The sequence below is a fragment of the Phodopus roborovskii genome, unplaced genomic scaffold, assembly GCF_943737965.1.
Source record: "Phodopus roborovskii unplaced genomic scaffold, PHOROB, whole genome shotgun sequence".
Taxonomy (NCBI): Eukaryota; Metazoa; Chordata; class Mammalia; order Rodentia; family Cricetidae; genus Phodopus; species Phodopus roborovskii.
The window spans coordinates 5,001,195-5,016,987 of NW_026126638.1; the positions used below are offsets into that span (position 1 = coordinate 5,001,195).

At 43.3% G+C, this 15,793-nt stretch overlaps 1 protein-coding gene across 1 annotated transcript; it reads left to right on the forward strand.

Annotated features, from left to right (window-relative positions):
- Positions 1 to 2,185: 2,185 nt before the first annotated feature.
- Tmem52b (transmembrane protein 52B) lies at positions 2,186 to 12,188 on the forward strand. Its single transcript, XM_051173082.1, has 6 exons — positions 2,186 to 2,264; positions 6,516 to 6,619; positions 7,689 to 7,732; positions 9,466 to 9,504; positions 9,989 to 10,155; positions 11,727 to 12,188. The coding sequence occupies exons 1-6, from the start codon at positions 2,186 to 2,188 to the stop codon at positions 11,969 to 11,971; spliced, it is 678 nt and encodes a 225-aa protein (XP_051029039.1). The 3' UTR covers positions 11,972 to 12,188.
- The last annotated feature ends 3,605 nt before the right edge of the window (positions 12,189 to 15,793 follow it).

Consider the following 15,793-nt stretch of genomic DNA (forward strand, 5'->3'; position numbering starts at 1 on the left):
ACAAAAAAACCCAGTGCCTCTCTTACCTGCTCCCTGCCTGCTTCCTAGCTGGGGAGTGAATGCCAGGAATTGAATACATCCCTCAACTTCCAAAGTGGCCTTTTCACTTTCATTTTGTTTCATTTTGACTGTCACTCAGAATCAGTAGAACCTCAGGAAATTACTTATAATGACACTTTATTGTTCCCACAGTGACTTGGTTATCTGAGACACCATCAATATCGAAAACTATAAACTATACAATGACTGCTATTTTAACTACTTTAGATGAACTGCTTAATGTGGTGGTAAGTGCATTCACATTGTCATACGGCTGTCACCACAACCCACCTGCACAGCGTTCCCATCTTTTCTAGATGGAGATATTCTCACAGCTCCTGTGGTGGCTCATTCTATTCCTGCCTTGTCTGGATCACTTGGTACCTAGGCAGAGCATTTTGGAATGGAGGTTATAGTGTACACCTATTCCCTCTGATTTAAAACATTTCTTTGTGGACGGGGGAAGGGTGGGATTTCTTGGTCTGTGCTTGTTTCCCTATCTATCTGTGGTGAATAGTTTTTGGTCATATCTTGCCATGAAAAGTCACACAACAGATAAATAAAATCAACCAGTAGAGATGGTCTACTTGTATTTTGGATGAGATTCACTCAAAATCCGAAGAAGAAGAAGAAGAGGAAGAAGAGGAGGAGGAGAAGAAGAAAAAGAAAACAGAAGCAGCTATCGTCCTCCATGTAATGAGGCATTTTTCTAGCAGATGGCCTTTGGGCTTCATCTTCATCACCTGCTCCCTCTGGAATTCTTACTGGCCTTTGGACAGGAATTAGACCCTCCCTTGAACCTTCTGGATCCTCAGTCTTCTGGGTATCACTGCAGAATCAGACGAGGCAGCCCCTATAGTCACATGACACTATCTCATCTAAGACCCTTCTGGCCTTATATCTATTATATTTATATCTAGTTATATCTGTTCTATCAATTTTGCGTCTCTAAAACATCCTATTGACCACTCCCTGTTCCTCCTTGAAGTCAACCCTGTATTTTCTGCCCCTTGAATTTTGATGCTGTACTTTGTGTCAGATTTCTAATTCCATAACAAGCTATCTGAGGTAATCAATGCACAAGAAGGAAAGGTTTAGGTTAGCTCATGGTTTCAGAGATTTTTATCAGCCAATAGTCCACTGCTTTTGGATCTGTGGTGAGACAGAACATCAGCATGAAAAGATGCTCGACTCACAGAGGTAGGGAAGGAAGCAGTCTCATCCAAGGACATGTTTCTAGAACCTCTCCAATCGCCTAACAGTGGGCATAGGCTGGCAAACAGCCCTTTAACACTTGAACCTTTAGTGGGCATTCAATCTCTATCACTTCGTGTTAGTAGAAGAATCCACCAGTTTTACTTTTAATGTTTGGCTCAGTTTACTGAGAATTGTGTCTTCAAGTTCCAACCACATTCTATCACAGCTTAGAATCATCTTTCTTCATTTAGAGTACTTTATTTTATTCATCTTTTCATCTGTTGATGTGAGTTTATCCCCCTCCCTGCTCTCTCTCCAGGGTCTCACTATGTAGCCCTGGTTTTAAACCCACTACAGGCTGGGTTCAATCACAGAGATCCTCTTGTCTCTGTCTCCCAAGTGCTCCCACACCTACACACTGGGCCTTTTCTCTTGCTCTTAAACATCCACAGGGATAAATTTCCAAGAAACTATAAAGACTTGGAATACAGGATGCTCCATGACCCCTACCTCCTGGTGTCACGCCTTTTCTTTGAGCATGTGTTCTCAGAGCTATAACTGAAAATGTAGCAAAGGTCAAAGAATGAAGCTGATCACACACAAGGGATTACTTCAGGCACACAAGGAGTATGCCAGAGCCTCTCTTCTCCTGTGTCTGTCTCTGTGCTCATCATTAAAACTTAAAGAACCATTCCTTGGACTCCTATAGTTCTTAGTCTGTGAGTGGGGTCCTGTGAGACTTCCCACTTCTTCATTTTTTTTTTTTTAGGTCTTTACTAGCAAAACCCGTTGGAATGTTATATATATAACGTTTTCTTTAGATTTTTTGAAGTCTTCATGTGTAACTTTCATTCTGCGTTCCCGCAAGGCCATCGCGCCAGATCCAGACTTTCATGTCTATTGATGTTGTCCTTATTCAGGTCTAGTTTCGGCTGTGTTTTTAGGTACCATGAATGTTGCTAATGCCGACAGAGGGAAAATAATCTTCTCCAGGAAGGAGCCCCTCACTGATGGTCCAGCACCAAGTGGTCAGTCCTCAAACCAACCAAGCAGGTCCACGCAAGTAATACTAAGTGGAATGAGCAGGAGATTATGTATTTATATTCAATTAAGCGATTTTTTAAAGCATGATTATGTTAATCCTATAGCCACTAAGAGATGCTAAGCAGACACTTTGATGTCACCCTTGTAGAATCCCAAGCAACGGACCCAGTTAAGCTTTATACACATTTCTGTCCCTACTGTGGATGCTATTGATAGTGCTGTGTGTGTGTGTGTGTGTGTGTGTGTGTGTGTGTGTGTGTATGTGCGCGTGCATGCGTGTGCGCATGCATGTTGCCTTACACTGTTGCTCACATAATTTGTAGTAATGAGCTACATGACATATAAACCATACATCCTTGGATAAGCTGAATCCTTTGTCTTGTTTAACTTCCCTAAGTTTAGCACAAAGCTCTGAGTTTGATCACCAACACTGCACAAAATGGCACATGCTTGCAATCCCAGCACTGGAAAGGTAAAAGCAAGACCAGAAGTCAAGGTCACCCTTAGCTACATAAAAACTTTGAAGTCAGATATGAAACTCTGTCACAAGGGCGGAAAACCCTCATGTTTAATCCTGTTACTAATTTTCAGTGCCTCTGTAGTTGGGATTCAATATTGGTGCTGTGATCTTGGCTCCTAAAACAGGAACACCCAGGAATTGGAGAATGAAATTGACTTCTGCTGCCTTCTCTAGTCTTGAAATCATGACCCAACCCGCTGCTCAGCCATGTGCAGCTTGATGTTGGTGGCTCAGAGTACCAGTAGTCCTGATCTCTATTTTACTGAGGCATAGAAGGAAGGAGAGCAGGGAAGGGGTACACCTGATAGCCAAGGTCAAAGGAGAATAATCAAAGGGACCACAAGTTAGCAATTCCCTTGCTACACTTGTTCAAGTGGTTGTATAACAATTCCCCCAAGCACAGGTCTGTGTATGTGTGCCTCCCACTGGCCCCAGTCCCAGCCCTTCACGATGTGAGTACAAGCTAATGATTCACCAGCTTTATGGAATGGGTTTATGTAGGCTGGTAATGAGAGTATTCCCTTCTCCCTAGCTCCATGCCTCCCCCATCCTTATGCCACTTAGACCTTCAGTTTTCTTCTCTGACTGATCTTTCCTTTACCATCGTCTCCTATTGAAAGACTGTTATTCTAATGTGTCACTGGGCAATGACACATTAGAATAAATAAATGAAGTTCTATCCCCTTGCTGGGGTGGATAAGAAAGAAATGGTACCAGTAATTCTGGTAGAAGAAAAACAAGGCAGCCATTAACAGAAGCCTGTTTTGTCCAGGCCTGTTAAGAAGCTTGGGGGCAAGAGAGATGATTGCAATCATGTGGCCAGAAATTGCCACGGGGTGAAAGTAATTGGAAAACCTGTTCATGCAGGTGAAGGCTGGTATGGGTAGAAGTAATGGGGGGGGCTAGCCATGTGAACTATTCAAGAAGAAGACTAGGAAGGTACAGTGCAGTCTAGAGAGGGCTGGTAGGAAGATGGGATGGGCATAGTGGACATTAATGGAGCTAAATTTAAAATCATCTTAACTAACATCAAACGCTTGCTAACAGAACAGTAATATACATCATAAAGATTCATATTTTAGTCTGTCTGTTTATGTATGTATATTCACCGCACACCTGCCTGGTTCCCAAGGAGAACAGAAGGTGTCAGATCCCTCTGGAACTGTAGTTCATGAGTCACTGTGTGAGTGCTGCTTCACACTCCCCAGCCCCCCACCCCGCGTATTGCTTTGGAGCCTGTCCTGGAACTAGCTCTGTAGCTCTAGGCTAGCTCTAGAACTCACAAAGATCTGCCTGCCTCTGGTAGAGTGCTGGTAGACTGCTTTTTGTATCAAATCAAACTGAGCTGTCAGAGAGATGGAAGGCCTTTACCAAGATCCCACAGTAACAAGTGACTAAACAAGTCACTGCCTCAACCCCCTGAGGTATTCTCTTAGCCAGGGTTGTTTATGAATTTTCCCACAAGAAGAGGAAAAGGGAGGGGTGTGTAGGGTTTTCTACTCCGCGGTGTTTAAAAAGAAATATTCTACACAAGATGCTTCCTTGTCCCTGATTTCCTTTTCTCTGAGAAACAAAAGCTAACGCAAGTCCATGGGCATCTATTATGCGCCTACTGTGTGAGTGAGAGCAGTAAGGCCCAGATAAACAGCTGTAACTGATGTCCCCCTCTCTAATCCTACAAAATACCTTCCATCTCAGGGAATTTCCTATTGAAATCTGGAAAACACTTTTCACTCAAGAGCCTATAAATGGATAGATTTGGAAAGACCAACGTTGCACAGGGGTTCTCTCACTGTCTGCTCTCCTTGGCTGAGAAAAGGAAATTGTTTATCTCTACATTCTCACATCACATTGTCACAGTGTGACCCTATGCTTCGCGAGGCCTTGAGTGTGATGGAGCCCACCCTTCGCCCCCCCATTAATAAGAAAACAACTGAAATGCAATATTGTTCAGTCTTGTGGTGTCACTGTAAAGTAATTCTAACTGCTCTTTCTTATTATGTGCACTGGGTAAAGGATTCCTGCTTTAAATGACAGGCATTCACGTGGTATTCACTGTTTCCATATTTCACTTTATAACCATTTCTATACCTTCCATTGTGTTGTGCTTGTGTTTAGACGTGCCTTGAAGTTTTATTTTACTGTGGCTATTATGGTTTTTGAGACAGGGCTCTTGTTGTTTCCTAGGGTAGCCCTCATGTTACTCAGCTAGAAACTAGACTCAAATGACCCCTGCCTTGGCTTCCTGAATAGATGGAACCACAATTGTACACACTATGCCTGATTTTTTTTCAAATAGATTTTCATATTTTACATATCGATCCCAGTTCCCTCTCCCTCCCATCCTCCCAAGGACCCCCTCAGAACCCCCCCATCCCGTCCCCCACCCACTCCCCAGGGAGGGTGAAGACTTCCATGAGGGACCATTAAAGTCTGTTAAGTCATTTGGGGTAGGGTCTAGGCCCTCCCCCATATCTCTAGGCTAAGCGAGTAACCCTCCATGGGGAATGAGCTCCTGAGGTTCTTTCATGCAACAGGGGTACATCCTGGTACTATTTTCAGAGGTCCCAGGCCTCCTAACTGAGGCCCATGTTCAGGGGATCTGGGTTGGTTCTATGCTGGTTTTCCAGCTATCAGTCTGGGGTCTGTGAGCTCCCCCTTGTTCAGGTCAGCAGTTTCTTTTTGTTTAGGTCAGCTGTCTCTGTGGGTTTCCCCAGTCTGGTCTTGACCCCTTTGCTTATCACTCCTTCCTCTCTGCAACTGGATCCCAGGAGTTCATCTCAGTGTTCAGCTGTGGGTGTCTGCTTCTGCTTCTATCAGCTACTAGATGAAGGCTCTAGAATGGCATACAAGGTAGTTGTCAGTCTCCTTATTGGGGAAGGACTATGTCTGATTCTTAAGTGGCAACATCAAGTTGAGAGGGGCAGGTACCAAGAGAGACAGAGAAACAGAGGGGGTTATCCTGGAAACCAGTTTTTAAAACTATGTCTGTGTGTCTAAACTTCTTCAATGGGATAGAAACTGAAGTAGAATAGGGGCTGAGAAGATTGATAGCACCCAGCCAGCGGGGGGCGGGGGTCTAGTTTTTAAACCCATCTCCTACTCTAAAGATGGGATGGCTTTCTGGCTCATTTGGAATCCCTCGGTCCTGCCCAGTGGTTGCAACAAATGACCCATAACTAGCAGGGTTGATTATCAACACAGTGAGGGGAGGGCTTCAAGGAGCAAGAAAGGGGATGCCAATCACATGGAGAGGGGGTGGAGGGAGATCGGCAGAGTGACCTTCAGACTACCGCGGTCATCCAGGAGCCAAGAGTGTAACCAGTTACCTGATAAACATTAGAACAGATCTGGTCACTCGAAAGCTGCCTTTGACCTATTTCACATCCCAGTCTCTTGCTATAGACTTGGGGGGGGGCATCTAATTCAGAGGACAAATGTGTCCTTTAATGCCTTTCCATTAGTGACAGAGGGAGAAAGATTAAATACACAGAAAGGTTTGCTAATCGAAAGGAACGGAAGAAGAAACGGATGTGGAGACCACGTAAAGAGAAATAGAGAAAGCGAAGGAAGCTGAAAGGGAAGAGGAGAGAGAAATCCTGAAATTTAACGGCAAGGGGAGTAAAGGGAGAGGGATATTGGTTTACTGCTGGGAAAAGTTTTCTCTTTAGGAATTCTGGACCATGCAGGTCTACGTGGCACTGAGCATGGATAGGACGCAGCACACGCACCTGGCCTGATCCTCTGGACCAGGTGTTCAGCCTAATGGCAGCCCAGAGTCGAGTGGTGATGGCCTCTGTCCTGGTTTATTTCATCCAGGTGAGTTCAGTTGTGGAAAAAAAATGAGAAGGGCCTTTCTTTTGCTTATTTCTTTAGCTATACCAACTCTGGGAGGAGATGGATGGAGTAATGAACAGATGTAGTCAGGGACGAGTACCATACACTGTACACTTAGCACAGGGAATCTCAAAGATGGTGCACACAGTGTGTGGCTGTGTGGATGGACAATGCCGATGGAAAGAGGGACAGACGTTGGGACAATCAGGGGTGGTGCATGCTGCTGCTACGCCCGGCTTTGACAAGGATGCTGAGATTGAAACTCGGGTCCTCACACTTGCACAGCAGGTACTTTCCCCACTGAGCCATCACACCAGCACCAAAGGACTCTTTAACTCTATTTTAATATTTAAAACCCTTTGTTTTACACCAAGGTGAAAGAGATGCCTGTGAGTCACCCATTAGCTGAGAAAGGAATGGACGGACTGAGGGATTCTGTACAAATACCAGGGACAAGTTCACATAGCTAGGAGGTGTAGCGGTGAGCGAAACAGTGCAGAAACTAGACTGGATCGCATTCCTATGCAAGCAGAAGGCTGTCTGCTTGGCTTCCCACACAGGTTAACTGATATGCGAAAGTGCGTGTTCTCGTGTGTGCTCTCGTCTCCCTCTTTCCCCTCTCTTTTCCCCCCTTCTTTCTTTGTAACGTCTTGTTCCTCCCTTACTCTTCTTGTGTGATTACTTTTGCTATATTGAAGGCTGGATTAAATTTTCAACTGGGGAGGGACAAGGAAGACAATCACAGTGTCCCAGGGGATGGGTCAGGAGACTTCTGGGGTGACAAACTGATATAGAAGGCTGTCCATCATTCCCCAAGTTCAGCCACTATCCAAACCCCAAGATCTCTGCCCTGCCAAGAGCCGTGCCTTACGAGAAGTAGTCATGGGTAAAGGAATGATCACTGTCACAGCCCAGTACAGACCAACCCTATGGCCCTGCCCTCATATCTATAAGTCAGTCTGACTGAATGCAGCCCTGAGGGATGATTGTCAGGCTGCTGAATGCTGCAGATGTGACTATTTCCCTGACTGAGGTTATTCCCTTCCCACAGCTTCCTGGAGCTGGATGCCAGGAGAACTGTGTCAATGCTGAACAGTAAGTGTCTGAGAGTTCAAGCCTGGAGGAAGGAGAGTCAGACGAAGCACCAGCACCCAGACATGGGCTAAAACATCAGCACATAGCTCTGACTTCCTTTTCCACTTCAGTGGGCACCACCTACCCGCCCAGACATGTATGTCATCTGAAGTGCTCAGAATAACCCGGCCAATAACAATAGCAAATTTTTTTGTGTGTGTGTGTGAGCCTTCCCATCAGTCTAGCAAAATTAGTTTAAATACATGTAGTCAAGGAGACCTGTAAATGGCTTCCTTAGCCGTGCTTTCCGGTGACTCATCAGGGCAGACTGGATTCAACAGCCCGTCACTGGCTTATCTGTTTGGGTGATCCCCATAGTAGCATGCCCACTTCAAAATCCTTAGTGTCAATTGAGGACAGACAGTAAAAATCCTATTCATGCTAAAGAAAAACACATATTCCACTGTGGAATCACTTCCTCAAGCCAACTCTATCAGATATGAGGGGAATTAAGCAGTTAAAGATGACTGTAGTTACTTGGTATGTGTGTATTTGATGTTGGTTACGTGGCCTTGAGGATGTGGATGGACATCTGTCACCATACAAAATCCAAAGTAGAAATGAAAGGCTTTGAACAAATGATGAACGTGAGAAGCAAGATGATACACTGCTCCAGGGAAAATGAGAACTGCAGTTTCCAAGGGAGTGTGACCAAATATGGAATGCAAGAATAGATCTCAATATGCATTTAGTAGGAAGTGGTCTTTTAATTATTATTATTTAATGACAAAACATGTACAGCTCTAAAGGCACACACGCTCCTCTCTCCACGTCTGACTCTCGGTTTTAGTCTCTCCCACGCTGTCCCCTGTAAACTAGAGTTTCTCTGTAAACTACAGAGAAAGTTTACAACTGCTGAAGCTCATGAGCTGTCCTTGCGTGAAGCCCCTCCCTCTTCTCCCTTCCTGTTTTGTCTCAGTGCATGTCCCCACCAGTTCTGATCTGAGACGTGAATGTGTAGGCCCTTCTTAGGGGAGGATGTTGCAAGAACTTGTGAAATATAAATTACAAATGCAACTTCTTTTGTGCCTTTAACTGACCTTTTCCTGATGTGTACATTTTATTGGCCCCACATGCGTATGAATTTAATGTTCATGTCTCTTTGCAAAGCCACTTCTTTAAAAAAAAGGTGTGCCAAATTCTTCTTTGACAATTTCCATTTAGCAGCTCACAATAGCCCCGAGGACATTTTCTTTTCCTTTTCTTTTATACCAGTTTGGAAAGAATAAGGTTGCATCACAGCATTTTTCAAACAAAATTCGCCAATTGTTTCTCTTCTCCATTTGAGGTCCTCCTTTCCCTTGACTCTTTCCACAGCCACTCTTTTTAATGCAGTCTTTAGTGACTAACAAAATGATCTGCACAGCAATGCTACCTTTTTATATATAAACCTCTATTCAATTGCTTACATTAAACTTCATAAAAAGTATGTCTTAGCTGAGCATGGTGGCACATGCCTTTAATCCCAGTGCTGGGGAGGTGGAGAGGTGGGTGGGTCTCTGTCATTTCAAAGACAGTCTGATCTACAAAGTGAGTTCCAGGCCAGCCAAGGCTACAAAGTGAGAGCTTTCTTTAAAAAAAAAAAAAAAAAAAAAAAAAAAAAAGAGGTCTTGATATGTTTAAATGTAACAAACGATTGTTGCAGCTCACACTATTGATTTTTTAATATAATAACTTCCATTCTGTCTCCACAGTTGCCTGTCCACCGACTGGGTGCACCTTTGGTATATATGGTAAGTCTGAGTTATATAATGTCTTCCAAGAGACTTCCTTTTTTGAGTGCATTTTTTTTAAGTTTTTTGTATGCTAATTATTAGTATGAATAAAAACAAAGGTGTATTTCACAGAAAGGTTTCCCTAGCCCATCCCTAACCTATGTGACAATACACCATGATTTCCTATTTCAATGCAATCTCTTCAGCCAAAGTCAAGAGATTATAGTGTCTTTCCCCCAGCATGTGCTTAAGAAATACTTCTGCACAGTAAGGTGAGAAGCAACCCCTTCAAACTATCTTCAGTATTGTTTGCTCTCATAACTAATGTAGTCCTGCTGAAAATTAATGAGTGATACATGCGAAAGGAAACCCCAGTGATCAGAGCCCTTTTAGTGGTCTAAAAAAGATGAACAATCAAGGTCAGACATTAAGGGGTAGTTACATCATCAGAGCTGGGAAAGCAGATGACCACAGCTTGGACTTGACGGGTGGGCTCTTGCAGGTTGCTGGTGGTGGTTGGTGCATTGCTTCTCCTGTGCGGCCTGACTTCAGTGTGCTTCTGCTGCTGTCTGAGCCGTCCAGAAAATGGGGAAGATGGGACCCCGCCACCCTACGAAGTGACCGTCATTGCTTTTGACCACGACAGCACTCTGCAGAGTACCATCACGTGTGAGTGCACTCAAATTAGAGCACCAAGAAAGGGGGGCTCACAAGTACTAAGCACTAAAATACTAAAAAGAATGGGGTGTACGGCGAACCGCCAACTAGCATTGAGTGTTGGGAATTCAGAGTAATTTTAATTTCTAGAAACCCATTGTGTGGTGACCTGGGCTGTCACTGACCTCTGTATTCTCAAGTTTTTGGCTGATGATAAGTTGATGAGCAAAGTAAAGTTTACATGGCTTCCTTCCTTCCTCCCTTCCTTCCATCCTTCTTTCCTTCCTTTCTCTTTCTTTCAGTAGGGTCTCATGTAACTTAGTCTGGCTCCTCATCCTCCTACTTCCCTCAGGACTGCTGGAATTATAGTGTGTACTACCACCCAGCTACATTCTCTTTCTTGCATTTTTTTTGTGATGCTGGGACTGGAACACAGCTGGAACACAGGGCTGGACAAACATGTTACTGATGAGATCTCCTAGACTCTTAAATTGTTTTTATTTCAAGAAATGGTTGTGCTAAATTAACCTGGTTATCTTTGAATTTACATTGTAGGTCAGGCAGGCCTTAAGCATATAATCCTCCTGCCTCAGCCTCTAAAATTGTTGGGATTACAGACTTGCACCACCTGGTCTGGTTTATACTATATTTTTTATGTAAACTGGTGGTTTACACTTTCAGTTGGTTATTCCTCAAACCTCGCTATGTTAAATTTTAGCCCCAATGTCTCTGATGACTGTGATAAGACTTTACCTTCTTCTGTTCTGTTCTGTTTGTTTGTTTATATTTTGAATCAGGGTCATTCTATGTAGTCCTGGAATGCCCTATATAGACAAGGCTGTTTCCGAACTCAGAGAATCACCTACCTCTGATCTCCTGAGTATCAAGGTTAAAGGCATGCTCCACCATGCCCAGCTCTTCCTCTATTCTTTGTGAAATTATTCTTTCCTAAAACCAAGGAGCAAAATCAAGTTAGAACAACAGAGCATAAGATACTGTGGCATATACCATAAATAAGAGCAACATAATCTGTGACTAACGAATGACAAATATGGTAGAAATAAGTATCTCAAAGAGGTTTGTGTCCTGTGGTGGTAGCTCATACCTTTACTCCCAGCACCCAAGAAGCAGAAGCAGGCAGTTCTCTGTGAGTTCTAGGCCAGCCTGGTCTATAGAATTAGTTCCAGGATAGGCAGAGCTACACAAAGAAACCCTGTCTCAAAAAAAAAAAAAAAAAAAAAAAAAAAAAGTGGGATTGTAATATTGGGAGGCTAGGACAGTGCAAAGGGATCTAAATGGGAAGGCTTGCCTAGCTGGTGTGAGGATGCAGGCTTGATTCCTAGCGTAGCAAAGCGGGGAAACCTGGAAGAAGGGATAAACTATGGAAAGGCAACTCAGATTATTCAGACATCAGGGAAAGCAGGGAAGGTAAGTAATCTTTAAGGGATTTTTGTAAACTTTGTCACCAGTTGTGACAATGAGTGTGCAAATAGGTTAAAGAAAAAGAAATGTTAGGTATGATGTAACTCTCATTACCTTTACATGTCATTATCTCTACACCAACTGTCTTCTTCCCCCCACAGCTCTTCAGTCTGTGTTTGGCCCTGCAGCTCGGAGAATACTTGCAGTGACTCACGCACACAGCTCCCTGGGCCAGCTGCCCTCCTCTCTGGACGCACTTCCAGGCTACGAGGAAGCTCTTGGCATGAGTCGCTTCACAGTGGCAAGGTGTGGGCAGAAAGCTCCCGACTTACCCTCAGTGCCAGAGGAAAAGCAGCTGCCTCCCACAGGGAGGGATTCTCCTCAGATAGAAACCCCCTCACACTGATGACAACTTTGATGGGATTCCTAATAACTGAGACATCCTTAGAGCCCCCAGATAAATAGGAAGTCTTCTTTTGTACCACTCTGAAAGGTTCAGGATAACATCTGGGCATAGTTCTGTCAACAAGGTAGGCTCTCACTCTCCATTTACAAAGATACACTTTTTCTAACACACAGTTTTCTAATTGGAATTCTAACTCCTTATCCAATGGACAAAGCTTGCAACTATATTAATTACTTCCAAAGCAAGAGACCATTAAGATGTCCTGAATTCCTTCAACTATGACATGAATATAAAGTTCCTTTTACCAAATGATATTGCAAATTGCTCTTCTGTTTGACTGTGGTAATCTTGAAGGGAAACACAGTGCAAACACAGCCACTGACATCAGTGTACCAAACACATGTATCTTTCCTTCTAGGGAACAACCACTGCTATGCTGAACATCACATAATACCCCCGCCTTGACTTGTAGATTGCAGGGATGGGGATGCTGATGAGAGTGGAGAGACTATAATACAGTATGTGTCACATGTCAAAATCTTTCTATCACTTCGGTCCTACATACAAGTGTGAAACATGGCCTAGAAAGCAACAGTGGTCCTACAGCCTCGTCCTGCCAACACACACACACACACACACACACACACACACACACAGAAGCTTGTGCGTGCACCCTTTTTTAGACTCCAAAAGAAGGCATTGCTTTGCTTCTTTCCTTCCTGTTTTAAGTACTTAAAAATCTCCACCATGTGAAATCTAGTGATTCCACCCGGCTGTCAGGGGGCCCTGACTGCCACCTAGTGGTGATACGGTTGAGAACGCATTATCACGTCTCCAGTGCTCACGGTAACTAAATGCTACCCTAAGCTTGGAACCTTCCATAGTACCACCCTGAAGAGTGAGTAGGGTCAAGTTAAAATACCTTCATTGCACTCAAAGAAGTGAGATGTACCCTAGGAAAAAACTACCTAGGAAAGTTACTGAAATCTTGGAAGAAGGATTTTCTCATCTGTAAATTAGACATCATTGTGCACAACAAAGAACACAAACACCAAAGGCGTGAGTTGTAAAGTATGTGTCTGTTACATCTCATTCCTCCTGTTGTGTGTTACCCGCTCTTCAGCAGCCTGTCCTGGTCTGTCCTTTTGGCTGTCTGCTATGCTATTGTAAAGCCATAGCTACAATGACTTTATTTTATCAATAAATGTGTCTTAATTGAGATAAACAGCCCCCCCCCAAAAAAAAAATCTAAGTGATTCTTCAGAACATGCTCTGCAGGGAGTATTTGAGAACATGGCTTGTTTTGTAGGCGACTAGCTGGGATTCTCTGGGGGAGAAGATCAGATCCAGGGAACCACTGGTTCATGCTGCACCTCATTAAATACATTCTTGCAACGTTCACTGAAGCCCAGAGGGGAAAGCATCGTATGTGAGTGTAACCTGCTAGTGATCAGAACTCCGAAATCACTGATCAGAATGCCCTGGGAAGCTGCTGACACGTGTAACTTGTTACCAGCACCTAAGGTGGCCTATTTTTACCACCAAATAAGCCATCTAGTCATTGTGAATTCCACAAAATTCTCTTTAATTTATCCCCCCCTTTTTTTTCTTTTGAGATGGTACTTTGTTGTATAGACTAGGGTAGTCCCCAAGTTCCTATGGAGGCCAACTTCCTGCCTAACTCTGCCAATTAAGAGCCAGGATTAAGTGCTGGGATTACAGAAGTGTACCACTCTGCCCCACTCAATATCCTTGACTTTTCAATGTTCAATATGATACAGATTTGAACAAGCAGTTGATGCACATTAAAAAGGCTGCAATTTATTTCTTTCTTCAACCGAAGACCTATGTCAATCACCTCATCAATCATCTCAGTCACTTTCATTATTGGTTTCAAGTTCTTAATCCCTTTTAAATTACTTTTATACCAATTTTTAAAATGAAATTACATGATTTCTTCTCAATGCCTACACTGCTGAACGATGCTGGACAAGGAACTCACAGCTCCGCTCATCAGAGGGAGGTTCTCAGTCTTTAGTATCTCCTGGGACACCTAGCATTAAGGTCAGTCTTTTTCTGGTAACTTCTGCATTCCTTTTGATACACATCCAAATATCACTTCTCTGTCTGTACCCTTATGTCTCATAGTTCATCTAGGTAGGCCCTTGGTTTGGCTCGGAAGGAAATGAAAGCCTTCATGTAACTTTCTAACCCACAGCCCCAAGCACCTAGACATCCTGTTTCTGTAACTTTTTATGTTCATTTCCATTGAAATCTGTGCTTTTTCCCCTCCCTATGAGAATAGTGTTTTGCATCACATTAAAACAGCAGTATCTTTCAAAACAAGAAGTGTTATTTAAGAAATACCATGCCAAGAATAGCAAAGAGCCTGCCAGGGAAGAAAAATGCGTACAATGAAAACTTTGATTCCCATCTCTCAACTTTTATTTTTGAGAAATGATCTCACAAAGTTGACCAGGATAACCTTGAACTTATTCTGTAGGTCAGGCAGGCCTTAAACATACAATCCTCCAGTCTCAACCTCAAACGTCTGGGATTACAGACCTGTACTACCATGCCCAGCTTATCTACATTATTTTACATCTTTAAATAAATTGATGATTTGTAGTTTTCTTCAGGTCTTTGATGATTATGATGAGACTTTTCTGAAGGCCTGGACACCAGAGCCTGTGTTTAAAGGCTTAGGAAGTTGGAGTCTAACGTGAGCATGTGACGGCAGGCCTGTGTAGACATCAAAAAGGAAGGGCTTTGCTCACTCTACTGCTCTTCATGGTTTGTATTCATCCAGGCCACCAGCTCACTGGAAGGTGCTGCCCACATTCAGAATGGGTCTCCCTTCACCATCTAGTCACTGTCCTGCTCATCAGACCTGTCTCTGGAATCACTCTCAACACACACAGCCCTAGACATCTATTAACCCAGCCAAACTGACAACTAAGACCAATGATAATAGTCTGTAAAATAGTTTGTTTGGGTAGAGATTAAAATCACCAAATCTTCGAAAGGAAAATTTTGTCTCCCTCCATGGTGACAAAGGTAAGAATGCAGAGAAACACAAGGGTTTGAGTGTCGTGTTGGGGACAGGATCATCAAATCTCAGCAAGCTGAAGAGTTGGATAAAGATATGTTTGCCTAGAAAAGAACATTCTTAGCCCTTTGCTTGGTAGGACTATGGCTTGTTAAATTAATATATTTTAAGGGATTTTTGTTAGTATGGCAAGATGTTCTTTTAGTAATGAGATGTGTGATTAACATGGGGTAGAGAAGACAAGGAATGAAAATTTGGGGGCCAGATCTAGCCCCATATAAATTGTACTCAGACTCTGGATTCCTGACATTCTAACCTCTCCCTATCCACAGTTTTTATCAGCCAAACAGCCTTTGCAGATAAACATTTTCCCCAGGAACTCTTAGATATAGAAAAAAGCATTTGCTAGTGAAGCACATGAAAACTTAATTCAGTCAAGAATGACTTCACTAAGTAGAAAGAGAAATGAAAGGGAAATAATTCAATAAACGAGTATCCCTTGCAACTGAGTGAGGAAAGTCTGAGTACAGCATGCCACACCCTTTCTGATTCTTGAGATGTAGGCAGGAGGATATATATTTGAAAGTCAAAAGGCTTCTTTCTTTCTTTGTTCTGAGATAAAGTCTTACTACGTAGACCAGGTTGGCTTTGGGATCACACAGATCTAGCTGCTTCTGCCTTCTGAGCACTAGAACTGAAGGCTTGCCCCCACCACACCCAGCCAGGCTTTTATAATGGTGTAAATGAGGCCATCGTCCCCCACCCTCTCTATC

Coding starts and splice junctions, on each gene's coding strand:
- Tmem52b (XM_051173082.1), top strand. CDS start 2,186: ATGAATGTTGCTAATGCCGACAGAGGGAAAATAATCTTCTCCAGGAAG. Junction 9,505..9,988: donor GTGCACCTTTGGTATATATG/GTAAGTCTGAGT, acceptor GGGCTCTTGCAG/GTTGCTGGTGGTGGTTGGTG. Junction 10,156..11,726: donor TCTGCAGAGTACCATCACGT/GTGAGTGCACTC, acceptor TTCCCCCCACAG/CTCTTCAGTCTGTGTTTGGC.